General features: G+C 46.9%; 1 protein-coding gene across 1 annotated transcript in view; it reads right to left on the bottom strand.

The window, feature by feature from the left end:
- ADAM12 (ADAM metallopeptidase domain 12) overlaps nucleotides 1–27,879 on the bottom strand; it is a 267,155-nt gene that overhangs the window by 83,133 nt on the left and 156,143 nt on the right. The window contains exons 6-7 of the mRNA XM_006880131.1: nucleotides 17,954–18,030; nucleotides 7,197–7,383 (exon numbers count right to left, since the gene is read on the bottom strand). Of these exons, the coding sequence (XP_006880193.1) occupies nucleotides 7,197–7,383; nucleotides 17,954–18,030 (264 nt within the window). The remainder of the gene's footprint in view (nucleotides 1–7,196; nucleotides 7,384–17,953; nucleotides 18,031–27,879) is intronic.

The following is a 27,879-nucleotide window of genomic DNA, read 5'->3' as shown; positions in this document are numbered from 1 at the left end:
TGCCCAGGGTGGCCACGGTCAGAGCTAACATGACAGCCCCTAACGATGTAGGACAGATAAGCTGAGGTCAGCACTGCAATACTTTCTCCTGGTACTTTTGTCTGAACATCGGCTGCTGCTCTTGGGTGCTCTTAAGTTGATTCGTTCTCACAGTGACCCTACAGGACCAGGCTGCACGGCCCCACAAGACTCCCCGGCATGGTCTTCATAGGAGCAGCTCAGCAAGTCTTTTCTCCACTGATGGCGCTGTCAGGGGGTTCGAACTACTGACGTTTAGGTTAGCAGCCAAGCACTTAAGCATTGGGCCATTAGGGCTCCATTTCATCCATATGAAAAGACCGTTTGTAAGGCACTCTGGTGGGCTGTGCCGCCAATCAGGAAGAGGCTATAGCTCACTCTCTAGGTTCAAATTCACCAGTGGCTTCACTGTAGAGAGACGGGCAGTTTCCTTCCATTAAGATTCACAGCCTTGAAATGCAGTGGAGGGTCACCAGGAGTCAGAATCAAAGTGATGGCCTTGAATCTGAGGTGTCTGAAACCATTTCTGTATCACTCATTCTCCCACAAACATCTACTGGAAGGCATTTTTTTTATGTAAGACACTGTATTCAGTGCTCAGGACACAAGGGGGGGGACACAGATCTCGGGGTTACTGCCCTCATGAAGGCCGTTCTACATTCTAATGAGGTTTGGGGGATAAACACCACCTCTGCAGACTGGTGGTGGCATGTGGGGATAATCCCAATTGGCAAAGCCTGGAAAATGCACGGAAGGAAAGAGCTCGATCATGAGGGGAGGACGGCAGGGAGGTAATTCAGCTTAGAGCTGCAGGATGAGAAGCAGGTGGTCTCACGAAGTTTTGGGGGGATAAAGTCTCAGGTAGACGGATTAGCTCCGCAGAAATCCTGAGCCTGGAGGAGAATCTGGAATATTCTAGCAATAGGAAACACGGCAGAGATATTAAGTGGGGCAGGCAGCTCAGTGGGACTGTCTTTCAACAGCGAATGCCGCTTACCCAGAGGGAGTTCGAGCCCACTGGCTGCTCTCTGGGAGATCCAAGAGTCAGAGGTTCCGTGTGATTTACAACCTCTGAGAACCTGCTGTAGGGTCAGCTCTGACTGGACAGCAATGGTCGAGGCGGGGAGAGGGAGTGCGAGGAAGAAGAGGCTAAAGATGTGAGCAGGCCTGGACGTAGAGAATGAGAGACCATCAGACCAGCCAGACGCCTTACAAGATCTGATACTTAGATAGAGCTCTCTGGCTGCCAAGAGAACAGAGTCTGGGGTCATGGGAAGCCGCAGTAGCCGTGGGGAGGCGGCGGGCAGCTCTCTGGTAAGAGGGGAGGCAAGCCCATGGCAGGGATGGTGGAGGTGGGCAACCACATTCCAGCCAGGTGAGCTGGAACCAAACATGCCACTATCAAACCACCAACCACAGCAGAGCACGGCCAGAGCCAAGGTGCCCACAGCCTGTAAAGCAAACTCATCAAAAGCTTAGCTTCTCTTCCCCTGAACAAGCAAAACCCTTAGCTTCTGTGAGGCTTCATGCCTTGACTAAGGTCAGCTTATGCCCATTTACACGTCTTTATGTTGGGAATGGTCACCTCTGCAGCAGTCACCAGGAGTCACACAGGGACACACTCTGGGTCTGATTGGTGTGTGCACAGCCTCTCAGACCTCCCTCAGAGACCAGGCTGATTGTCTTTCATTCTCTTCACCAGCCCTGTCCTCATCTTGAGCCTCTTCCTACTCGCACTCTCTCTCCCCTGCCCTCTCCTTGTCGTCCAGTCAGAACTGACCCATAGCTGACCATTCAGCTGGTTTTCAGAGGCTGTAAATCACACAGTGTGAACAGCAGGGAGACTGGGCAGGCGTGGTCCTGCCTGAGCTGACAGTTGCGATGGATGAAGGTGGAGAACTGAGCTTGAGGCTCACAAGCCAACACCCAGTGAGGTCTGCCTGTCACCTGTATGCAAGCCGGGGTTCTAATGGATCTGAGAGCCAGCCGGACCCCCCCCCCCCTTGAGACCCTGAAAGCATGTTACACTCACAGGTGTGTAAAGGTGAGGGCTGAGGATGCTGTGGCGAGGTGTGTCCCGTCACCATGCTGGGAGAGCACATGCTTTGTTCCCTTTCCTCCCCTTTTCTGCCTACAGCACGCAGGAAGGTTTGAGTTCACCTGTCTTTCCAGGGGTTTTTACCCCCCTCTTCTTTTTCACTTTAACTCTTTTGGTGTGGTCTGCCTTTCACTACGTCTGTCATAATAAGCATTTTTCACTTGTTTTCCTGTTGTCCTTGTGTACCTAGAGTTGGAACCGACCCATAGCTGACCCTCCAGCTGGTTTTCAGAGGCAGTTAATCACATGGGAGGGCACTTGTTTTGATAAGAAAGAAAAAAAAAATCAGGCAAGCTTCAAAGTGACAAAGTGACTGGGCGTTGTTCCTCAAGGAGTGGAAGGTTGAGGATGATGCCCTCAGACGTAGTAAAAACATCCGCTGTGCTGAGTTTTCAAATGTTTCTGGCCAGTTCCTGACACTGAACCATGGCTGGGCTCTTGACTTCTTACCGGAACCTCTGGGTAGCTAACCTTTGCTTAGCGCCCTTGACCACTGCAAAAAGTCAAGGTTTGAGCCCATCCAGAGGTGCCTCAGGAGAGGGTCCTGGGGTTCTACTTTGGAAAAAGTCACCCACTGAAAACCCCCTGGAGTGCAGTTCTGCTCTGACTGGACCACTCCTGCCTAAGCACTGTAGGGAGCTCAAGTTGCCTAGTGATAAGAACCTGCGCTGTAATCCTAAGGGTATGTGGTTCAAATCCACCAGCTGCTTTGTGGGAGAAGGATGGGCAATCTCCTCTTAAACTATTAACCGCCTCTGAAAACCTACTGGAGGGTCAGCTGTGAGTTAGTTCCTACTGTATAATACACAACTACTACCACCAGCACCACCACCAGCACCAGCACCACCACCACCGACTTCTAGTAAACAAACTGTTGAGAAACACAAAAGCAGCCCAGAGCAGGAGTGCATCCTGAAACCGGAGCCCGCCGAGGAAAGCTCACAGCGTCGCCTGGCCCTGCTGGGACCCAGCAGCCCCAGCAAACATTTCTTCCTAGAGAAGGCATCAACTTTTATGTTAGACTCATAATTATTCCTACTAATGGAGGAAAACAGCAGCACAGAAAATCCCCAAAGAAGGGATCATTCAAAGGCAATTTGCATTTGCCTTGGGAGATACTGCATAATTTCCTCTACCAGCGGTCTGTGCCTTCACCTTCCTCCACACTTGCCGAGGCTAATGATCAAATTAGTTTGCAATTTTGAACGCAGAGCTGGTGCAAAATGGAAGGACTTTGCTGCAGGTGGGCGGGGTGGCCGGGGTAACCACATCCCTCCTTCTCTACACCTTCTAGGAGGTGGAAGGGCTCTCACTACAACCCAGCACAGAACCTTATAAACATGCCAGACAACAATAGCTCCAGTTCTTAATAGAGTCCAGAGTCCAGATTTATCTCTGCAGCTCTGTGAAGAAAAACACAAACATCCAAAAGATCACAGTATGGAAACCAGAAACCAATCTTCACAAAGGTTAGTACTTATCTTGGGCAGGAAAAATCTGGAATAAAACAAACAGAGTTGCCTCACTGCCCACACAAGATGAGCCAGTGCCAATCACATCAGTTTTTGGTATAAAATAAAGGCAGTGTAAGTGAGGGAGATCAAGTGGTGTACAGTCTCAACACACCCATTTGGTGTTGAGTCTGTAGGACTTGAAGCACTTGTCGATGAAGTTCCAGCCCTCGGTCACCATCAGGAAAGCAGAAACTCTCACCATTGGACCAATAAGCAATATCATGATAAACAGAGAAAATAGGTAAGTCATCAAGGATCCAATTTTACTTGTATCTACAATTAATGCCCATAGAAAGAGCAGTCGTGAAATTAAATGATATATCGTACTGGGCAAATCTGCTTCAAAAGACCCCATTAGGACACCCCTATGAGGACTTCAGTAATTCTGAGCCAAGTCGTGATCTTTTCAATTGACCTGTCGTTTTGTGCCATCGAGTTGCTCTATGGACAACAGCTCTGAACCCTGCTCTATCCTAAGCAGGTCTCACTGACTCCAACACACCTACTCTCAATACCCTGGGCACTGTGTCTGTCCATCTCATCCAAGGTCTTCCTCTCCTGTGCTGTCCTTCCATCCATCCAAGCGTGATGTCTTCCTCTAAAGACTGGTCCTTCCTGGGCACATGCCCAAAGTGTGGAAGCCATCTGAGCTCTCTCGGCTCTGGCACGAGCAACACTATTTTGCCCGTGGACCTCATTTCACATACCCACTGTGGACACGCAGAGGCCCAGCTCAGCCTGAGGCCACCCCTCCCATCTCTGGGAATACTTTACCTCACTAAATCAGTACCTGTAATTCAATGCCCCTTCCTCTCTATTGTAAACTGATAGCCTAGGGCTGGGTTCCCTGGCAGCCCGGCCTACACAGTTGCCTATTTATTGCAGAGTTTCTTGAATAAATTTGGGGCTTGATCAGATAATTTTGTCTTGCCTCCATTTTCTCGTGTCTCTTGTCCCTCCCTCAATCTGCACTTCCCCCTCCTTAGGACATGTGGTGAACCCGTGGGTCGGGTCACCAAAGTATGGGAGACAGAGCTTCAAAATCCTTGCCTCCAAGGAGAAACTTGGTTTCACCCTCTCCAAGAATGACCTGCTTGCTCCCCCAGTGTTCTATTGTGTGTTCAGTACTCTTCTCCAGCACCGCAGACCAAAGGCATAACTTCTTCTGTCATTCTTAGTCATTGTCCAGCTCTCTGACGCACAGCAAGTAATTGCAAAGAATATGGTCTGGATCAGGTACATCTTAGTCGCTAGACTGACATCAGTACTATTTAGGACTTTGAAAATGTCCCTGATAGCAAACTTCCCCAGTGGAATTCGTCTTTTTATTTCTTGTCCGCTGGTGCCAAGAGTGTTGACTGTGGAGCTGAATAAGCTGAAATTGTTTACAACCTCAATCTCTTCTCCTTATATCATGGTGCTGCCAACAGGCTCAGTGGTGAGAATCTTCACCTTCATAATGTTCTTGATGATGAGCTTCAATCCATACCGAAGACTACGACTGACTGACTTTCTGCAGCAAATGCTTTAGGTCCTCCTCAGTTTCAGCAAGCAAGTTTGTGTCCTCTGTAGAAGACAAGTTGTTGATGAGTCTTCCTCCAATCCAATCCTTACAGGCATGCAGAAACTGGACCATGAATAGGGTGACTGAAGAACTGATACTGAATTAATGATGGTAATTAAGAACATGGACTGAAAGAAGAACACATACGTCTGTGTTGGAAGAACTAGAACAGGTTCCATCCTCTGAAGTGAAGGTGGTGAGACTCTGCCTCACATACTCCAGACATGTTATCAGGAGGGATTAGTTCCTGGAGGTCATCATGGTCGGAAGAGGGTCAGCGCAGGGGAAGACCTTCAATGAGCTGCACTGACACGGGCTCTAACAGTGGTTCACACACAGCAATGATTCTGCGGACGGTGTGGGACTGAGCAGGGGGTCATTCTATTACGAAGGTCACATCAGTCCTCACCTTTTCAACAATCACACAGGCACCGCAGGTGCTGCTCAAAGCGTCTTCCTGAAATTTGCAATCTCCAAGTATTCCACTCATTTGAAACGACTTTTTGAGACATTTTCATTACATGGACATACTCTGAAGTCAAGGACATTTCCTCTTCCATAAAAGAAACCATTTGTAGAGAAAAATACTGAGGGCCAAGTACAAGTGCAGGAGATGCTTTCTCTCTTTCAATTTAAAGGTTCATTTACATTTCAATATGCATTATTAACAAAACAAGATTGTTATTCAGGTTCTTGTCATTCCCAGGCAAGTAAAAATGACTGGAAATTACTATGCCAATCACAGTTTCAGAGAGCTGTAAGATTAGTTAAAGACCTAAACTACGACTGCCAAGTACAGGCCATGATTCTATTTCTAAATTAGATGGCAAAAAAAAAAATATTTAAGTGTCATTTAACCTGTCAGTTGATAAGCCTCCTAACACAGAAAACATTTATTCATCAGGGAACTCACAAAGAGTTTCAAAACCCTAAGGAAAATATTATACCTGTTCATGGCTGGTGGAAGCGACAACTTAATCACATCTCAGCCTAGGTTTGAAATCAAAGTGTGTTTGAAGAGTACAACAGGCACGCGGTGGGACCACAGATGCTGGGCTCTGTAATTTTTGCTCTGAAATCAGTGACTCTCAGAAGTGTGGGGGCAGAAAGACAGCTCAAACCCCCCTGAATGGAGCAGGGGGTCTCTCCTAAGTTATTCCTGATAGATGCCAGGCATTCGGCTACTCTACCACCAGGGCTGTTTATAGAGATTACCTCCCTCTCAGAGGGCACTGTCTCAAGGTCAGATGGTACATGATAGATGTGTGTGAGCCTCTCTGGTGGAGTGATGCAGGGAAAAACCCCAAAACTCCAAATAAAAGCAGTGTCACCTGCTATGGAAATCCCGGACATACACAGTGTGTACTGAATTATGTCCCCCTGAGATCTGTGTTTTGGAATCCTAGCCCTCTGTCGACAGATGCAATCTTGGAAACAGGTTATATTGATAAAGTGTATCCTAACCCTAATCACTTCTGTGTCATAAAAAGACCAGCTGAGACTCCCAGGTAAGCAGATGCTAGAAATGGCAGATATCAAGTGAGGACCAAGCCAAGGAAGCAAGGACTGGAATGGCTGACACCCAGCATCTACAACTGCAAGTCATCAGCGTCTGTTCTTTAAAGCCACCCAAGTGTGGTACATCTGCTACAGCGGTAAAATATATGCAAGACACTTGAACAGAAATAAGCTGGGACCACAGAGCCAGGAGACCCAGACCAAGGATTAAAGGAGACAAAATACCACGTGTGGCACAGGTTAGTGTGGCTAGGAGTAGTTCAGGAAAACACTCGCCTATCAGTAGCTTTTGGAGGAAAGTAAGAGCAAGGAAAGCCCCCATTCCAGTGCCAGCTCATGGCCCACCCACGTGATGTCCACCACCCCCACATGGCACCCAGGCCCAGCATGCAGGTGGGAGAATGTCCCCAGAGTCTCAGCACTGGGTGCCCGCGCACTGCATGGGTCCCCACTCCCCAGAACACAAAACGGGGCTCCTGCCTGCCCTTCTCACCCGTGTCTTGGAGGGCGGCCGGAGAGCCTGGTCCACCACGAGGCCCGAGGTGTTCTGGTGTGACCCGCAGGATCCCAGGATGCCCTTCAGACTCTCTGCTTGGAAGAGCATGTATCTATGGGTTGCATTCGCCATGGGTTCTAAGGCGTAGGTTTGATTTTCAAACATAAGAAGTCCCCTGTTTTGGGAAAGAAAAAAAAAGAAAAAAAATCAGGAAACAAACCATACACTTTTCAAGAGCAGTTTCTGGTTTATGGCTTAGAATCCATATTTTTTTTTTTTCCAAAAACAACCTCTGGCCAATTTTATTGAAGAAAAATATTACATGATTTATTTTTCACCAGTCTGTTCTGGCATGCTTCTAATGATACCAGAATCACCTGGATCAATGATAGCCAATGTGCATACTCTGTAGTATTTTCTGCATGCTGTGCCCAGTTCAATATTATTGCCACTGTAGTGATGGACACCAGTTTTGGCCAACATTGCATAGTACTCTATTTCAGATTTCCTCAAGGCTGGGCAGTTGTTGGCGAGGATGACCAGCTTGGTTTTTCCTTGCCTGATCATCTTCAGTGTCTGCTTGTACCCCAGCACATATTTCCCGCTTTTCCTAACAAGCTGGAGCCTCGAGTTGATCGACTCCAGGGACTTTTTCGTCTTTTTCGCAGCCACCATCTTTTCGCCTTAGGTGCCGGCCGGCCCTCCACCTAACGCTGTCGACAAAATGGCCGGGGAGGGATAAAGGCTTAGAATCCATTTTTAACAAGAACAAAAAAAAGTCAAAGTCCCAACTTATTTATAGGCTCTGGTTTTAATCACAAAGGACATTTCTCTATGTCATTCATTTGCACCAACTCATTTTGCAAATTTTTTGAAAAGCAAGTCTGAGAGGTTTTGTCTGAGAAATGTTATGGTGGAAAATAGATTGTATTTTTCCTGTCTTTCAGTTTTCAAACTTCTAAAAATAATAGTACCAGGAAGAAAAGTTGAGAGAAAAAGATATTTCGGCTTTGAAAAGGATGACATCTGAGTGAGCAGATACCACGCAGAAAAGCCACTTTCCTTTCAACAAAAGGGAAATTCCAGATAAAAATTATTCATCTTCATTGTCACATTTTCTAAATATTTAGCATTGGCACTTAAAGGGATCCTGAGAGAAGGGACTCAGGCTGACCAGTGACGGTGCAGATGGACCAGGAGACGGTGATGTGCTGCTATATTGCACGTGGGCTGGCCTTGCATCAGGGGTGATCTGATGGTCACTAACAACAACTACAACAACAAAACTTTATTAGACCCATCTGCTCACAGAACACTGGCCACCAGTGGCTGCATGACATGACTATAAGGTATACTTATGAAATAGCCATAGCAGTAAGATATCTCTGTTTGGAAAGGCAAATACACTTTCAAAAAATAACTATTAGGAGGAATTGTATACTAATGAAGGAATTACTTTTTATTTTCTTTTTCTTTTTCTTTCGGCAATGAATGAATGGAAATCCAAAACCTCTGTAAATGTCTATTAAAATTAATTTTTAAAAAAGAAAAAAGTAACTATTAAATTTTACAACTCTTTTAAAATTGGCTTTCTTACAAAATTTCTGTACATTGAGCTTCACACTATTTTTCATTCACATGGTATTTCATACAATCATTTTCATTGTTTTAGAAAATTAATCATCATTGGACCTTGTGTTAAAAATGGACATACTTTCTAAATGTTTTATCCTGTATGAAACAGTTAATGACACTAGCCAGCCACCAACAACTGCTTTCCCACAGTCACAAGACACACTGTAGTGGGCATATCAGCTGTTGCGGACCTCTCCAAAGTACTGGAGAGCAATGATATCAGTTTGAAGACTAAGATGCTCCTGATCTGAGAAAACTGTTCAAAAGTGCTATATGATTAGGTATTATTGTCTGACAGGAGTCCAGAACAAAGGCTGCACACAGTGGAGTGGACTTGGGGGGAAGGATTGTATAACAATGAAATAATTTTTCTTTTACTTTTCAAAGAGAAGAATGAACTGGAGGGGTGGGGTGGGCAGGGAGAAAAGTGTGACAACAAATGAAAGGACATCCAAACTCTCTGTAAATTTTCATTAAAATTAATTTAAAAAAGATGCTCTTGATCCACGTTGTGATCTTTTCAATCACTTGCTATGCATCTGAGAGCTGGACAATTAATGACAAAAGGGGAATTGATGCCTTTGAGTCATGGTACTGGAGAATAGTGTCAGTATCTCACAGTTTACCAAAAGAATAAACAGATCTGTCTTAGAGAGGGTGCAGCCAGAGTGCTCCACGGAGGCAAGGAGGGCGGAACTGTCGCATATTTTGAGCATGTTACTAGGAGGGCTATTCCTTGCAAAGGGACAACATGTTGGAATTTTGAAGCTTTAGCAAAAGAGAGGAAGAGCCTCAAGTGTGTCAGAGATGATGAGGCTGGCACAGGACAGGACAAGGTTCAGACCTGCGGTTCACAAGGTCACTATGTGTCACGCTGGACAGCACCTAACAATGGCCACCAGCACCTGTGTGGGGACCTAGAGCAGGATGGGCGTCAGTTCCACACGCCACCAGGAGAGGGTTCTTCCTGTCAGGTGCCATTGAGGTGGTTCACAGTCCTGTGACCCACACACAACGGAACCAAGCCCTGCTGACCATGCGTGGTCCTCAGTCTCTGTGGTGATGTATCCACTGAGCCAACCCATTTTATTGAGAGTCTTCCTTTCTTTTGCAGACCCTCTGCTTTCCCAAGTGTAAAGTCTTTTTCCAAGGATTCCTTCCTCCTAATAATAAATCCAAAGTAAGTGAGCCCAAGTCACACCAGCTTTTCTTCGAATGAGCAGTCAGGCTGCACTTTTTCCTGAAATAAAGCCGTACCATTGAGGTCATCAGTTTCCTCAAACACTTTGAGCCCATTTCCAAATGAGGGATGTAGTGCGCTGTCCTGGCCTCGTGCCCTAGGATTCCTCTGTCCAGCTAGTCACTCAGCTGTGCTCACTACTGCTCGTCACTGGTTACACAGTAAACCCACTGCCACTGATTGTGACCACATTAAGCCTGGGAGACAGAGAGTTCTTTAGGAGGTTTCTGAGGCTCTAATCATACAGAAACAAGACAGCTTTATCTTTCCACTATGGAGTGGCTGGTGGCGTCAAACCACTAACCTTTCTGTTAACAGTCAAGTGCTTTAACCACTGAGCTACCATGGCTCCTTAGTGACAACATAACTACCCTTTTTTTAAAAATTACTTTTTATTGGTTTATACTGTGTTTCACACTTTTCTTCATTCATATTGTATTTCATACAATCATTCCCATACATTGTGGATTCCCCACCTTTTATTCATTATTCCACATTTTCTTCTTCCCGTCCCCCTCCCAGCCCACCCCACAATGCATGCTGTGTTCCAAACTGTTCTCATACATATAATGCATGATCATACGTTCCCTTCAGACAGTTCTTGTCCTCATCTGTTCTAACGCAGCGTTCGTTATCTATCCACTCTCTACCCACTCTTCAACACCTCCATGTCGGTCCTATTCTATTATAGCAGTGTTATATGCAGTATTTATCCTTTTGTGACTGAGATATTTCATTTAGCATAATGTTCTCAAGGCTCCCCCACTTTGTGTCATGTTTTACTATTCCATCATTTTTCAATGTTGCGTAGTACACCATTGTATGGATGTACTACAGATTTTCTATCCATTTGTTTATTGATGGACATTTGGGTTGTTTCCATCTCTTTGCTACTGAGAATAATGCAGCAATAAATACAGGTGTGAACATAACCCTTTTAAAACAGAATGAAAGCATTTAAATTCTCAAATGGTACAGTATTTTTCTCTGTCCAATAATTATCTGGATCACAACTGCTGAGCAAAATACCAACAGGAAACAATTCATTATTCTTCAGCTGGTTTGTACCACCCACCCTAGTTTTCTGTGGTGAGAGAACTGGAAGGCCACTTCCTCTATTCGGAAGACAGTGCTAAGAACATGCATGCCATCTAGCCATCAGCCAGGAGCTAAGCTGGGCCTACCTCTCCCTGAAGACTCAGCTGCTCAGGGCTGGGCACTCAATGTAGTTTCCAGGTACCAAGAATTCCTGTATGTTTTCAGATCCCACAGCCTGACTGAAAGACACTATACTGGACTTTTCCCATGTCCACCTCTGTCACCTGACCTGGGTCTGAGCACCTCTCCAAGATGACCACCACTCTGGTTGGAGGTGGGGGAGAGGAGGGCTTTTATCTCCTTCCTTGAAAAGCATTTTATAAGATAAAATTTTTGATTTGTTTAAAGTGAGTAATAAGGGATTTTTCTTATCAATGTTTATCTTAAAATTTAAGAAATCAAACTTAAAAAATAAATAGGCCTGGAGAACACAGAAAATGAATGTAAGTGAACAGAATACACGAGGGCGCCCGAAGGATGCCTTTCCGGCCAGGAAAGTGAATGATGCCAATGGTTCATCTTACAGCCTGTTCTGTTTCCAACTGGGTTTAAGTATGCTGAACACTGAGAGTCAAAGATGTCAAGTTCTAATCACAAGAAGCAAATTACTGAAGAAGTTTTTCTACTTAATGGAAAATTTCTAGAAATTGTTACTTAGTCATAAAAATGTTCTCATTTCTCCTTTTATCTTCCAAGTCATCCAAAGGCCAGATGTTGAGAAACTGGGGTGAAGGCCTTCCCTCTGCTCTGCAGAACTGGCAGCTTGTTATACAGCTTAATTAAATAATTGCTTTGGACTGTCTTAGGTATAATTAATCATTTAGCCCCAGAGATTGTTGGAAACAACAGAAGACACAAAATTCAGGGATTCTGAGATGCACAATTGTGATCTTCTCACAGCCCTTACTTGGCCCCACGCTAGATAAGCAAATGCAATTTGTTTTGAGTTGGGCGCCACAGATATTCTGCTATAAACTTGGAGTGCAAGTGACTCAGAGTTGAGAATTTAAGTTCAGCAAACCGTGATCCAAGGTCCTTTCCCATCAGTTGAGTCAGAGGAGACGTGGAGGTGGCCTGCTGTGGGCTGGGAGGGATGGTGGCTCCAGGGATTTCTTTCTCTAGAGATGACAAGGGGGAGACACTGGACCAGTTGTCAAGTGGTCTGGTGGCCAAGGTCAAGTTCCGGGGTAGTCAATTAGGTGAATAATGGAGCGACATAGGGGGCTACCCACATTTCACTCTGTGTAGGACCTCTGCATTTATCATCCAGCTGACCCGCACTCTGCCAGAGCTCAGGCCACTAACTCCACTGTCATGAGTGCAGGGCTGATGTCAGGTGAGCTGGGGCACAGACTAGACCTGTGTACACAAGGTAGAGCTTTTTAGTCTGCTACGGTCCATGTATCTGGAGACTCTGTGAACTTTGATAAATGGCGATGGTTGTGGAAGGGCTCCAGGTGTTCATGGGGTCACTATGAGTCATGCTTGACTCAGCAACAACAGAATTACACCATCATTGCTTCCAGAACATTCTTATCATCCCCAAAAGAAACCCCGTATCCTCTAGGAGTTACTGCCGATTCTCCTTCTGCCTTATGAGCAGGGTCTTCTCCACTGTCCCCTGCTTCCCTGAACAGTGGCTATCATGGCCATCACTTAACAGGAGACCAAGGAAGAGAGGTGTGCGGCTGCAGCATGAGCTAAGCAGTTCCCAGTGCCTCCTCGCAATCCTGGCTCAGTTCTAGAGTGCTGCTGCAATGGAAACATTGAATATCTGCCCTCTTCCAGTTTAGGAGCCCAGGGTCTGACTTCAAGCTGCCATCCTTCTTGGCAAAGAGTCAGCAAAAGACAATGACCCTCATTGAGACAGACTGACACAGGGACTGTAACAATGGGCTCAAACGCAGTGACAACTCTGAGAATAGGGCAAAGACTGGGCAGTGTTCTATTCTGTCCTGTACAGGGTTGCTTCCTTTCAGGGCGGACTTGATGAGCATCAACAACAACAACAACAACAGCTCTATGGGAAAGCTTTCTCTGTGCCTCTGGAGGAAGGTTCTTATCTAGTTTCAGCCTCTATAGCCCAGTGTTTCTTAGATATTTCCACATGTTCTGACATCAGTATTTCCTGGGTCTAGGGGATCCTCAGCACAGGGATCCAGGGTCCAGTCCTAGCTTTTCTTTCTTGGTAGTAGTGAGGTCGCTTTCATCTCTAATGGCCTTGTAAATCTCTTTGGAGATGTAAAATGGATTAACTCAAGATACAGCCTAATACTCTAGATTGTATCCTACCTTATTGACATAATTGCCACTAATCCTGCCTCATTAGCATCATAGAGGTGAAGATTTACAACACATTGCCTGATTACATTGAATCAAAAAATAGAGCATAGTTACATAATCTGGGAATCAGAGCCTAGCCACGTTGACACATTCTGGGACCTCAGTTGAATCCCTGACAGCACTCCCTGCCTTGTAGCTCTTTCTCTGTCATCCTCTCCCCATGTGGGACTGTGTCTGAGTCTGTCCTTCTTGAATGGGAGGCCAGTCAGAAAGGAATGAGATGAGGGTCCCCACTGCTCATATGACCTCACTGATGGCCTCTGCTAGGAGAGCCTGGCTCCATCAAGTACAATCTCACTCACTCGTGTAGAGTTAGTACACTGACTTATCTTTTGGGACACAGCTCTTAACAGCAGAGGACACTCATGAAAATGACATAAAAAACACACAAACTCAAGTTTGAGCATTTTGAACATGGACAAGATTGTACAAAACTAACAAAAATGGCCTGACCTTAGAGTTATTCCACAATCAAATTCAACTCTACGGCTGATGTAATTTTTGTTACCCATTTTCCACACTTTCATTTCCCCCACGAAGGGGCTTTTTCCTGCTTACTCATTCTTTCCACAAGAATCTTTGTGTCTTTTTTGTCCCCTTATCTTTCTTTTCCTCTCAAGTGTAGCTTCAAATCATGAAGGATGACTCTCTGGCTCCATCATCTCCTCTCTGTTCCAGGACAGACTGCTTCCTCGCCAATCCATTTTTGATCACGTCTGTTTAAAGCCCTGCGGGCTGTTTCTTCTCTCTGCATTTTCTCTGTAGAACTGTAATCTTCTGGCCTCTAATGTATGTCTCTAAGGGCGGGTGAGCCTTCTTCCACATTCCTAGATCTCTGTGTGCTTTTGGTGCACACCACATAGAACATCACATCACACTTAATCCCTATTTTTTTTAATCAGAGTCCACCAGGCTAGCCCTTCTGATGCTGCATTTTCCTTTTACTTCAGTTCCCATCAATTCTCTTGTTCCACAGCAGCTGATCGAATGCAGCTTCTCTTGGGTCTGCCCTTCTCCCTGCAAGATCACAAGGCTGACTATATAGCTCTGGCATTTCTCTGTTGATGTATGGTCTGCTGCTTCTGAAACAACAGCATAAAGATCTGGGAAGTCAGAATCCATAGGGGACCACAGAAGGAAACTGGTAATTCTCCCACAGGACTCCCCCACGCGCCCCCCCCCCCCCGAATAGGTTCCTTCTCACTCTTGGTCGACACAAGACAATGCAGTGCTCATGCTCTGACTGTTCCTGAAACTCTGGCAACGAGCTGCTGTTATGCGCTCTTGAGTTGATGACAACTCATAGTGACCCTCTGAACAACAGCTCTGAACTCTGCCCTGTCCTGAGCCAATCTGTCTCTAACACACTTGTCCCCATTACTGCAGTCACGGAGTCAATCCATCTCACCCAGGGTCTTCCTCCTCCTGCGCTGTTCCCACACCCTTCCAAGCATGATGTCCTTTTTCCAAGGACCAGTTCCTCTTGGCAATGAGTAGCTCCATTATTCCGCCAGGCCAAGTTCTGGGTCTACCTCAGGTTAGAGAAGAGTCCTGGTGGCACAGCAGGCAAAGAGCTGAGTTGTTAGTCAAATGGCTGGTGGTTCAAATTCACCAGCTGCTGCACTGCAGAACAATGAACCATTTGGCTCCGATAAAGATGTCAGAAATCCGGGGCAGATCCAGGGTTGGTACACGTCACAATCAACTCAATGGCAGTGGGCTGGGTGGGTTTTCTTGGTCAGGGAAGGAGAAGGAAGTTTCTGAAAATAAGAAGCAAACACTCCCAATCCCCAGCATCTCTGTGTGGGGAGGGACAAGGGGCCGTCACTGTGCCCTTGGAGCCTAGAAAAGCCATGGTCCCATGTCCTCATCCGAGTGACAGCAGGGCAGGCCTGGAGAAAGAAAGGAGAGTGGCCTCGTGACTGATGGCTGAAGCAGGTCTGTTCTATTTGAATATTACTCTGGAATAGTCCACCCTGAAGAACACCTTCATTTTGCAAAAACTGTCACATATATTGTAAAAAAAAAAAAAAGAGACACTGGGAACACTCATGAGACATCTCCCTTGTCTGTTATTAGTTGCCATCGTGTTTCTCTGACCTGTGGCCACCCTACACCCAGAAGAATGAAACCTTGCCCGGTCTCACATCATGTCCACCATCACTGATGTGTGTGACCCTGTCTGCTTCAGGGAGACTTCCCACCTGAGGGCTCCTCTCTCCACACCGCTATGAATGATGATATTCTGTTGGGACTGTTAGGGCTCCGTGGGCCCTTTTGCTCAAGCTGATTTCCAGGCCCTTCTTCAAGCTTGTCCCACCCCGGATGCTCCGCTGTAACCCTGCCTGCTGTGGGTGACCTGGCTGGGATTTGATGTCCAGGAGCCGTGGCTTTCAGGACCACAGGTGGGTGGTGCCTTTCCTTTCACCTCATTAAGACTTTGACAGTCCCCACAAAGATAATCGTATCATCTGCAGACCAATCCCAAACTCCTCTGTTCATGCCTGGACTCAGTGCTGATGACTTAAAGCTTCTTCAGACACTTGGAGCCGTGGGCTGGTTGCTGTTGTGGGGGCTGTCGAGCTGATTCTGACTTGGTGATCGTAATCACAGCAGATCCACACCTTCACCATGCTCACAATTAACACTGTAACCAGCCCACTGCTGCAGTCGCTGTGTCAGTCCACCTCATTGAGGGTCTTTTTCCCCCTTAAAGACCTTCTACCTTTCCAAGCAGGATGTTCCCTTCCATATGCCATATGTGTCCCTTAAGTACACCCAGAATACATAAGCCAAAGTCTCCTGTTCTTGCCTCTAAGGAACACAATGGCTGCACTTCTGCCAACGCAGACTCGATTGTTTGGCAAAACTCTTTGCCATTAGTGAAGGAGGCCCGTCTGTTCCTGAGTATTCTCTGGCCTTGTTAATGATTCTGTCAAGAGTTCACCCTCTTCGGAATGAATGGACAATTGCAGAGAAGCAAGGTGCAATAAGACAGCTCTATTCACTGCTCAGGTGAGCACTGTCCAGTGCATTCCAGCTCAGAGCGACCCTGCAGGACAGAGCAGAACCGCCCACAGTTCCCAGGCGGTCATCTCCACGGGAGCATACAGCCACAGCTTTCTGGAGTGGCTGGTGCGTTTGGCATCCAGAGCTTCACCTACTGCAATATCAATAGTATCAATACTATTGATAGATTAGTATTATATAAATAGGATGCAAATACTTTTTCTTGTTAAAGAATTTACTTGAAAAATTTAAACTTAATCGAAAGAAATTTTAATAATCAAATTGTTTGAGACATACGAAATGACTCACTCTGGGCAATGGTTAAAACGTGTAGTGTGCAACATATTAGGCTGCTAACTTAAGGGTCAGGAGTTCAAATCCACAGGCTGTGGATGTGATAGATGTGATCTGTATGCTGTGTTGTGTGTGTTGCCTTTGTGTAGGAATCCATTCTCCACGATCCTATGCACAACCCACAAAGCCTTCACAGTGACCCAAAGAACACACGGGCTCCTGCCACCCAGGCTGCCCTGCCTCCCCTTCCACAGAACCCCACTCTGGTGTTGGGGCTAAAGCAGACAGATCTCGAAGGATCCACTTAGTGAGTCCCAAACGCCATCAGTCCAGTCAGAAGCCGGGGAAGCAGCATTTAGATAAGTTGGGTTTTCCAGGGCACACAAAGAAGGGGCCAGCGGGCAGTTTGTGCAATCTGGGAGGCACCAGGAGGTTACAGCCGTATGCACTGTTCCTGGAGCATGTTAGCAAAAGCCCTATGTCCAAGCCTGAGTTCAACTCCCCACACAAGTGTCCAGTTCGTTTTGTGTCCTAATGAGCACAAGACGGCCTTTCTCACATCTCTCAAGCTAGACGTTTCAGTGTTAATACTCAATGTCTCACCTTTTAGTGCTGGGAATGAAGACACGAGAGCCACATAAATGGGAGATACTTCCCAAACGCCTGGAAGGCTGAAGCTCAGGAAGTTTGCAACAGTGGCTAGTTTCTTTGCCTCTTGGCTGGAGAACAAGCAGCAGAAATGCGGGAGAAACTGAGGCCCTGAGCTAGCAGTGCTTCTGTGTGTGGGCTTGTTAAGTGGGAGACTTCCCACCTTATCCAGGTGGAAATGACCTCTGGCTTTTGAAAACCTCAAAGCGAGCTGGCAGGTGCTGGGTTAGCTTTGCCTCATGGCAACCCGAGTCCTACAGAGTGGACCTACCCCTTAGGGCTTTCTTGACTGTAACCTCACGGAAGCAGATTGCCAGGCCTTACTTCTGCAGCACTGCTGGAAAGGTCTGAACCACCAGCCTTTAAGTTAGCTGTTGACGACAACCATTTAAAACACAGATTTAGCCAAATGGGGAGGTATGGAAGTTCTGTGGTAGTCACTCCCGTGACCAGCACCGCCACTGTCGTGGTCACTTACCTGAGACCAGAGCAAGTGCTGAGGCTGACCATTGACCCCGGATAGCCGTGCACATGTCCATGGTAGTAACAGTGACCCTAGAAGGAAGGAGAAAACTTGGCTCAGTAACAGAGTCTTCTTTTCCACCTCAACCACCTGTATTCTCCTCTTGTTTCATCTGTAAATTGCTCTGCATAAAATAGGATGTTTGATGCTAAATTCAACACGAGGCAGCCAAGGGCTACAGCAGAAACATCGGGCTGACTTCCCAGTAATCTCTGGGGTCCAGCAGGCCCCCAGTTCTGTCCCAGGTCTGACACCTTTCATGAACATCCTGATGTGGAATGTCCCCCAGGAAATTCTCCAGCAGAAGGAATCCCAGTGACATCGCTATTTTATCCTTGTGTTCAATTGTCTTTTGTAATGAGATGTGGAATTGCAGGGGGCATTTTGACACACTGGGAAATGTAATAGAATGAAATCTGCATCTATGGTGCATGAAAAAAGGATAAAATGACCAGGGAGAGTGAATGGAGAGAGAGGAGGAGGAGGATAGGATGGCAGTGAATGATTTCATGGAGAGCCGAGAGCTCAGCTCAGCAGGAACGAGAAATAGGAAGATCTGACGGAAAACAAAAGTTCCCGGTGAGTGACAAGGCCTCACTATGCTATGTCTTTAGTAACATAGGTGCTTGTGAAACATCACCACAATGTTTCCCTAGTCAAGACTGTGAAGAAAGGTGGGCCAAAGCCCCAGGGAAGGGGCTGCTTAGCGTCTCCCCATCCCTCCTGGTCTGGTGAGGTGAGTACCGACAGTTCGGGGGACTGGAGAGTGGAGCTAAGTTTTACAAAGGGAGGAGAGGCAAATAGGCAGTTTTCAGGCTGACCCCATGTGCTGACCCCCGATCTTCTACTACAGTAAACAGCAATTCTTTATCAGAACGAGGTGTGCTCTTGCCTTCTATCCAACAGAGATAAAATACCAAAGATCACCTTGACTTTGCAAAGGGGGAATGTCACACAGGACTGACTAAACATGAATATCAGACACCCCCACAAGAAATTAGGGGAGACTGTCTATTTTCATGGATTTAAAGGGTAAGACCTGGGTCGCCTGAAGGCCACCGAAGGTGACATGAGGGCTATGCCTTTTCTCATTGATTGGAGAAGTTCTTTGCGTGTCTGGCAGCTCTGATGATGCTGTGTTTAAGGCATCTGAACGTCACCCAGAAAGCTGGTGGTCAGTCCAATAGCAGCTCCTTTGGACGAAGATGAGACAGTTTGCGTCCACAGAAATTTCCTTGGAAACCCAAAGGGTCAGCCAACAGGGTCACTGCAAGTCAAAGCTGACCAGGCGGCAGAGGGTGGGTGTGGTCATGCGTGTTCAGTGTTAACATGCTTCCTGTTGTACAGCCAGTCAGGCAGACGCTGACTCACGTACCTCAGAGAATGATCATGTTCCCCAGGGGTTGTCAGCATGGAGTTTTTGAAAAGCAGATTGTCAAGTGTTTCTTCCAAGGCATCCTGGAGGAAGGGTGGGGTGGATTCAGCCTCCAGTCTTTCCATCAGCAGCCTGTTAACCATTTGTAACACCCAGTGGCCCTTGCTTTACGCAGAAGGCACATTCTTCTAAAATGTCATCTGTTGTTTGTTGTTGTTGCATACTGCCAAACCAGAACTGACCCAGAGCTAATCCTCCAGCAGGTTTTCAGAGGCAGTTAACTGCACAAGAGGAAACTGTCCAGCCTTCTCCCCAAGAACAGCTGATGGATTCAAACCGTGAGCCTTCGGCATTGCAGTGCAGCTTCTTGCCAGGAGGCCAAAAGGGCTCACTCATCTATTGCATAGAGACTTCAATTTGTTTTTGTTTTTTGGGGTGGGGGGAGGAAATGGGGAGGGGCAAGTCAAAGGCATTCAGGTTAGTAACAGAAGATAGTCAGGAGAGTTTCCAAAATGTGCTCCTAGTGCCTCAGCTTTGAGGCTTTACGCCAGTGTAACAAAGTTCCAGTCCTGCCAATATTGGCTCGCCTCCCACCATCCACAGGCCTCCAACAAACTTGGGCAAAGGCTTTGAACTCTGACTTAATGGGAGAGAGTATTCCTAGGATCAGCTCCATCCCATGCTGGGCTTTGGTCATGGCTGCTGCTGCCACAGGTCTAGTTTGTGTAAGGATTTCTGAGCTTGACAGATGTACTACGTTTTCTTGCTGCTTCTGTGCTGGTGGAGAAGGTCTTCCAATTCTACTCTTGGATCCTCTCAATTTAATGGCAAGACTAGCCACTCCCCTTGGGGATCGTGAGACTAGCCAATCCCCTTTTTGAGAGGCTAACATACCCTATTTGCATATTCCTACCCATATACACAGCAAAGTAACATTCACTAGTCAGGAAGCCATTCTGAACACTAAACTCCACACCACAGACCACTCTCTGGCCTTGCTACCATTTAATATTTGATGAATTCTCGTTCTCCCTACAATAGACAATATTTGTGAAAGCATGTAAGTCAGAAACTGCATGCCTCTTGCCTTAATATCAATTTTAGATCGACAATTTCTAATTTGCCCATTCCTATCAAACCAGTACAATGACGAAACAAGCATGTTCCTTTCTCTGCAGAATCTTCTGTTTCAGTTAGAACATTCAGCATCTTCATCCACAAGCGAAATCCAGCAAAGAGCAAGCCATCAGGTGGCAGCCGTCAACACCAACTCACAGCCTGGAAGACCTTCTTAGGTTCTGGTCAATTCCCCTCCAGCCGTCAGTGGCTAGGTCCACATGGGCATCGGGGCCAACTCAGGAGTCCACACTTATCCCTGTGTTCCAGACTGAATGGCCCCTTCCCTCAGCATTAGCCCTCCTCATGGGGCCAAGGTAACAATTCTTGGGTCCTCATGACTCCCTGCTCCTCAAGCCAGGACCCATACACTCGTGCATGCTAGGTGTCAATAGTGCTGATGGAACATGTCCAAGCTCTGCCCGTCTCTTCATTGCTGCGAGCCTCCTAATTCTACTCCAGTTGGCCCGTGTGTGTGTGTGTGTGTGTGGGGGGGGTGTCACTATATTGAGCTTACTCATCAGTTCCATCTAACTTCAGAGATGCTGAATTTTTTAAAAGTAAAATTTATTGGTCTTTCCATTTACACATTTCATAAATCTCCAAGGACGAAAGCTTTCCTCAGTGTTATAAATGTGATCCTACTTTGCTCTAACACTCCCAATACTCTGACCACTCGCTTAAGATACTGAGATTCCCACCCCTCCCGTGGGAAAGTAAGATTTAAATCTAACTTCCCTTCAAATCAAGAGCCAAGTGGTCCACCATTATAGCTCCTTTCTGGCTGGTTAAAAATACCACTCTGTCACACTCAATACCTACTTATGCCTGAGGCTCCAGTATGTGTCGTTTCCCTGGGAAACTCTCCCATCTGTCCACTCCCATGCCGATGACATGTTATCGTAATGGCTACCGATCTATACCTGACCTGTTACCAAAGTTCTCTTTATGAAGCCAAATTACTACATTTAAAAAAAAAAATCAAGTGTACGATTACGCTGTTCAAGGTATTATTTATAGTTGTTTGTGTCGTTTTGTACCATCAAGTCAGAACTGGCCCATAGCTGACCCTCTGGTGGGTTTTCAGGGGCAGTTAATCACACGGGAGGCGACTGCCCGACGTTCTCCCGTGGAGCAGCGGGTGGATTCAGATCGTGTGCCGTGGGTTTGCAGCACAGCGTTTTGCCACTAGGCCATGTGAACTGTCTATACCCAAAGCCGTTTTTTAAAAAATAGCTTCACTGTGCTTCGAGTGAAAGTTTACAGGGCAGATTGATGCTCCATTCGGTAATCTGTACACTGTGCTTTCTGACGCTGAGTGCAAGTCGCACATTGTAACCACACTCTTCCACTTCCTCTCTGTGTTATCTGGTTCTCTCCATCCTTCTTTCCTGAGCTCTATTTCAGGGCTTTATCCCTTTGGATCTTGTATGGCTGCGTTCAGGAGTGTATTCTTCCCTGCTGTTGCAGATCACCTCGGAGGTTTGTCTCCTATCTGGATGAAAGCTGAGCCACGGGGCTGAGTTCAGGTCCTTGGGGGTACGCTCGCAGGTGTAGATAACTATCACAACTGTTGTTGTTGTTGTTAGGTGCCACTGGTTCGGTGATGACTCACTCATAGTGATCCCCTGCACAACAGGCCTGGACCTGTCCTATCCTTGCCACCCTCGTCACCTGACACACGAGTCCACCGCGACAGTCACTGTGTCAACCCATCCCATTGGGGTATAGCTCTCTTTCACTGACCCTCCCCCTTTCCAAGCAAGATGTCCCTTTCCAGGAAATAACCTCTCTTTGCAACATGTCCAAAGGAGGAGAGACAAAATATTGCCCTCCCTGCCTCCAAGGGGCCGTGGGCCGCACACGCTAGCCAATTCCTGTTGTTCCTTGTCCTTTTGCTCATCACCATTTTAGTATCTTGTCGGGATATTAGGAGACCTGCTGGTGCAGAGGGTAAAAGCATTAGGCTACTAATGGGAAAAGTTGGTGGTTGCCACCCACCCGCCATCCGACAGGAGAAAGGAGAGGCAGCGTGATCCCGTCAGGACTTACAGCCCTGGAAAGCCTGGAGGGCAGGTCCACTTTCTCTCACCGAATTGCTCGGAGTGGGAATTATCTGCAAGGCAGTTATTTTGGCTTTGAGTTTTACTACGGTTTTGATTTTCACTTCATAATGTCTGACTATATTGTGCATCTTTTCATGTGCTTTTTGGCCATCTGTAGAAATATCTATTAACATCCTTTGCCCACTGTTTATTGGACTGTTTGTCTTTTTATTGGTGAGTTATAGGAACTCTTTATATAGTTTGGATATTAAACCTTTATAAGCCATATAATTTTCATCTGCTTTATCCTATTCTGTGGATTGTCTTTTATTTTCCTTGTTTATTCATCAATTTTACTTTGATGGACCCCTCCAGTAATCTAGACTATAAACTCTCTAATAACTTTTACATTTGAATCTTGATTTTGTTGTGTTCCTTTATAACGGCCCAGGAACCAGGCTCCTCTGCATAAACCTTAGACAACTCTATAAAACTTATCATCCTCATTTAACAGCGACTGCACTTAGGAGAAGGCAGCTCTGGTGGTCGAGAGGGTAAGGAGCTGTGCTACCAACCAAACGGCAGAAGGTTCGCATACACCAGCTGCTCCCTGGAAGAGAGATGGGCAGTCCACTCCCACGCAATTTAGCCTCTAAAATCTCAGTCGAGAGTCAGTTAAGAGTCAGTTCTGATTCAACTGCACGCACCACCCCCCCACGCAGGAGAAGAGATTTTACCCATACTGTTGTTAGGTATCATGGTGTCAATTCCATTTCAATGGGACCCAATGTGACAGGACAGAGTTGTCCTGCAGGGTTTTCTGGCCTTTAGCCTCTATGGTAGCAAATTGCTAAATCTCCTCTTTCTCAAAGAGTCACTGGGTGGCTCTGAACCAACAACCTTTCAGATAGCAGCTAAGTGCTTCACCATTGCTCCACAAAGTCGCATCGAATGTATTATCTAATGCTGTGCAGGTACAAAGTGGAAGAACTATGACCGAAGGGTCGGGCTGGCACCAAGCACCGGCCTCTGTCCACTGCACACTGTCCCATTCGAGGGCCCTCGAGTCCGAGCACCTCGGCAGGAGGAGGAGTGAGAGCTGAAGGAACCCTTGTCAGTGGTCTGGGCGGGATGCAGGCGTGTGTCAGTCCCGTGGGTAGGTGGGGTGTGTGGCTTAGGAGGCTGTACCCCACGTCACCTACACTGATGTCACATGGCCTAATTTTTTTATAGTGTTTTTTCCTTTAATTAATCAAAATTATACTGGGTTGTGTACAAAAAAAGTCATATACATGCGTATCATTTATATACATGGTGTTTCAAGCATTCCTCTATTCACATTGTATTTTATAAAATTAATCACCATTGGTCCATGCCCACCATTACCCCACCTTTTCAGGATCCTTCCTAATTCCTTCATCCCCTCACTCTGCCCACCAAACTCTGTGACCCCAAGACTTCCCCAGCCCCCTCCTCCTGCCCCCTTTGGATGTGAACACATCTTACTATCTTCCTTCTGTTTTTTCAATAGTGGTCTTATGTGGCATTACTGATAGTGTCTTCTGATGCATCACCCACACCCACTGCCAATACTGCTTGGGGCAACCCCAGGGGATGGGGCAGGGCGGCCGGCAGGGTCTCCCCAGCTGTAACGGAGCCGGACACAGACTACCTCTTCTTTCTTCTAGGGTGTGGCTTGTGGATTGGAGCCGTTGACCTTCTTGCTAGCAGTAGAGCGCTTTAACCACCCCCAGGGCTCCCTCTGAAGCACAGGAGTTACATTCTGATGAAGCCTGAGCATTCGATTTTGTTCCCCCTTTTGGCCGCTTTGGGGGCTGCAGCCAAGAGGGCTCTGATTCGAACGGTGTTAAGAGTTACCCTGCCTTTTCTTCCAAATGTTTTATAGCCTTAGATCTTACACTTAAGTCTTCGGTCCATTTTGCTTTAAATTTTGGATCCAGCATGGGGCAGGGTTCATAGCTATCTAGTCAGCTCAGTGTCTCAGGACAACACTTCTACCCTTTTGAGTTGCTCAGTGCCTTGGTTGAGAGCCAGCCTCTGTCACTGTTCCCTTCTCACGTCTCACTGCAGCTCTTCCAGATGAATTTCAGGTCAAATAATGAAGCTCCTACTAATCAATGCACCGAGATTTCCACACGAGTGTCACTGAATGCACAGAGAAGTTTGAGAAGAGTCTGTGTTGGCAATAAAAACTTTTCTCATTCAGGTATGCTTCTTCAGTTTAGTACTGGGTTTTTTACTGTTGGAAATGTTTAGTTTGGCTGTTTATGCCTGGTTATTGTGTAGGTTTTGGGTGTATCAAGAGCAGAATCTTTTATCTATTCCATCTCATACACATTATTGTTGCTGTAACTGAAAAAGATTGTTTGTAGCTTATCTCAGATTTTCTATCTTGTTGACTGCAGCAACTGCAATGAACTAAGTTTCATGGCCTTTTTCCTGGACTGTGTGCAGCGCTGAGGAGTGGGACGGCCAACAGACTGGTGGTCAGTACCGAGGAGACTCACACCAAGGGGCAGCGTGGGCAGGCACCTGCAGGACACGCAGAAGGGAGGCCTCAGCCTGGAAGACTCAGGGGCAGAACCGAGCCCTCTAAGCCTCCTGGTCCTCCTGAAACAAGGCTCTCTGAGGAATCCATGGCTTAGGGGAGGACAGGAGTTGATGCCCTGACCAGTCAGAAGCTCTGGGCACCCAGGCCGTCAGTGACGGCAGTCCTGGTCGTCAGCTCGTCTGCCTCCTGAGCCTCTGTGGGAAACAATCTTTGAATTGCTCTCTGGATAATGTCTTGGTCAGTGTCAGGGATTGACTTGTGTCCCCCCAAAATACAAGGATGTAACGATATAATGTGGAAACCATGTGATGACCCCCCATGACCTGACAGACCAGCACTGGGAGGGATTAAGAGCAGGACAGAGGACTCCTCAACGTCATCATGGTCTTGAGCTAAGTGACAGAAGTGTCCCTAGTGTCTGCCTTGTAACGTCTCTCATCTCACTCGCTCCGGTAAGGGGTCATTTTGACAACCCAAAGGCAGGAGGTCTGAGCCCATCAGCTGCTCTTTAGGCAAAAGTTGAGCAGTCTCCACCAGCGTCATTTACAGCCTCTGAAACCCTACGGGAAAGTCAAGTCCACCAGCTGATCCTTAGGCCAAAGCTGGGCGTCTCCTCTAGCGTGATTTACCCTCTGACACCACGGGAAAGAAGTCCTCGAGGAGTCGAAAGTCCTCGAGGAGTCGGTTCTGACTTGATGGCCAGGAGTTGCTGCTGCTGAGAGATTAAAAGGAACCTCAGTGCCACTAAGAAAGAGCCGTAAGAATGGAGTGCAGCCTTTGAACTTGGGTCCCTGCGCTCGGCAGCTCCTTGATACGAGGGAGGATCGAGAGACAGGAGGATTGGGACACGGGGATCCCCAAGGGCACAGGGGATCCCTAAGGGCACAGGGGGATCTCCAAGGACACAGATCCCTAAGGACAAGGGAGATACCTAAGGACACAGGAGGATCCCCAAGGACACAGGGGGGTCTCCATGGACACAGGGGTATCTCCATGGACACAAGGGGGATCTCCAAGAAAGGCAAGGCCTACAGATGCTCAAGGACACAAGGCTCTTCCTCCAGGAGCAACAGAGAGGGCCTGCCCTTAGATCCAACATCTCAAGTGGACTTCCAGCCCCTAACATCAAGAGACTGACTCTGCCGATAAACGTCGTCATTGTGCAGCTTCTCTGTTACAGCAGCAATGAGAGAACTCGCACCTGGGCACTCAGAGGGGACATGATGGTAATTTTCTAAACACGACGGTCGAGCAGTGGGATTATGACGCCCCGGGGCACAGTGAAGCCCCAACCTTCTCCCATGGTTCCTGCCGGACAGGGTGGGGTCAGCTCAGGGCACATGGACGACAAGCAGCGCCATTGCTAAAGGACCTTTGGAACCTTGAAAGGACAAGTAGTCTAGGCTGCTTGGGAAAAACCAAATACCATCTATGGGGGTCCCCTACATTACAGAATCCCCTCATTTTAAAGAAACAGACAATGCTGCCATGGATAGCAAAACACTGGCTAAAAACTTAAAAAAATAAAACACCAAAACCACCAAATCAAAACAAATGGTGACAATAACTCTCATCACTGACCTCTGAAATTCCAGACCCATTTACTCTCAGTCTCATTTTTTAATAGATGATTCATTAAATGTATATTTAAATTAAATACCCAGAAATATAAGCTCATTATAGGCTGAGCTGAGGGAAAATTAGTGTAAAATTAATTTCCAGTTCAACAAGTTGGCTGAGACATTGCTTAAACTAGGGGAGGGACTTCAGGTTGAAAACCTGCTCCTTTAAATCAACAAACTCCCTCCCTTAATCACAACCAGCTTAACAACACGTTTGTGAGCTTGAAAACTGTGCCTCAGTTTCACTCTCAACTGTCGACTGACATTCTCATTTCTCATTCTGGACGTGATCAACTTCCTGGGTGACTACAGCTTAACTGCTGGAGCTTCAGATTCTAGATCCTCAGAGACATCGCCACGCGGTGAAATGTCATGTCTTCAGTAGATGACTCACTCAACACCACAACAAATGAGCTTTAGTTTCCATAACCTAGGAAGTCACTACCCAGACACATGTGCTAATCAGAAGATGTGGGAAAACTATGCGCTGTAGTACGGCTGGGAAGTTGGATAGAATGTATTCTCCTCAAGGATTCTGAGGCTTCGTCTGACATACTTTGGCATGTTGAAAGGAAGGATCAGTTTTGGAGAAGGATGTCATGCTTGGGAGGGTGGAGGGACAGTGCAGGAGAGGAAGACCCTCGATGAGGTGGAGTGATTCAGTGACTGGGGTAATGGGGGTGGGTGCGTCAGAGACAGTGAGGTTGGCACAGAACAGGGCAGAGTTTAGGGCTGTTTTACATAGTGTTGCTATGAGTTGCAGGTGACTAGATGGCACATAAAAACCACTTCTTCCTCAGGTGGTACAAATGATTAATGCACATTGGCTGCTAACAGTTTGATGGCTTGAGTCCACCTAGAGGTGCCTATTTCTGAGAAAGCAGCCCCGGGAAACTCCAAGGTGCTCAGTTCTACCACGACACACAGAGGGCTGCTAGGAGCTGGAGCCAAACTGACGGCAATTGGTTAACCCCAGGGGTGGAAAACAATGCTCTTGGCCAACGGCAGAGTGAGAAGGGCTGTGTGGGAAGTGTCATCATCCCTGGCCAGTGGTGTCCATTCAGGAAAGCCCCGGAACATGGCCCCCACACCTGAGGACAGGCTGCTGCATGCACTGTGCAAAGGACCAGGACCCTGCAAGGCCTTCAGAT

The sequence above is a fragment of the Elephantulus edwardii genome, unplaced genomic scaffold (assembly GCF_000299155.1).
Source record: "Elephantulus edwardii isolate Elephantulus edwardi_28Jun2011 unplaced genomic scaffold, EleEdw1.0 scaffold00006, whole genome shotgun sequence".
Lineage (NCBI taxonomy): Eukaryota > Metazoa > Chordata > Mammalia > Macroscelidea > Macroscelididae > Elephantulus > Elephantulus edwardii.
Note: the sequence above shows the minus strand (reverse complement) of the source record. Positions and strands in the feature narration are given on the sequence as shown.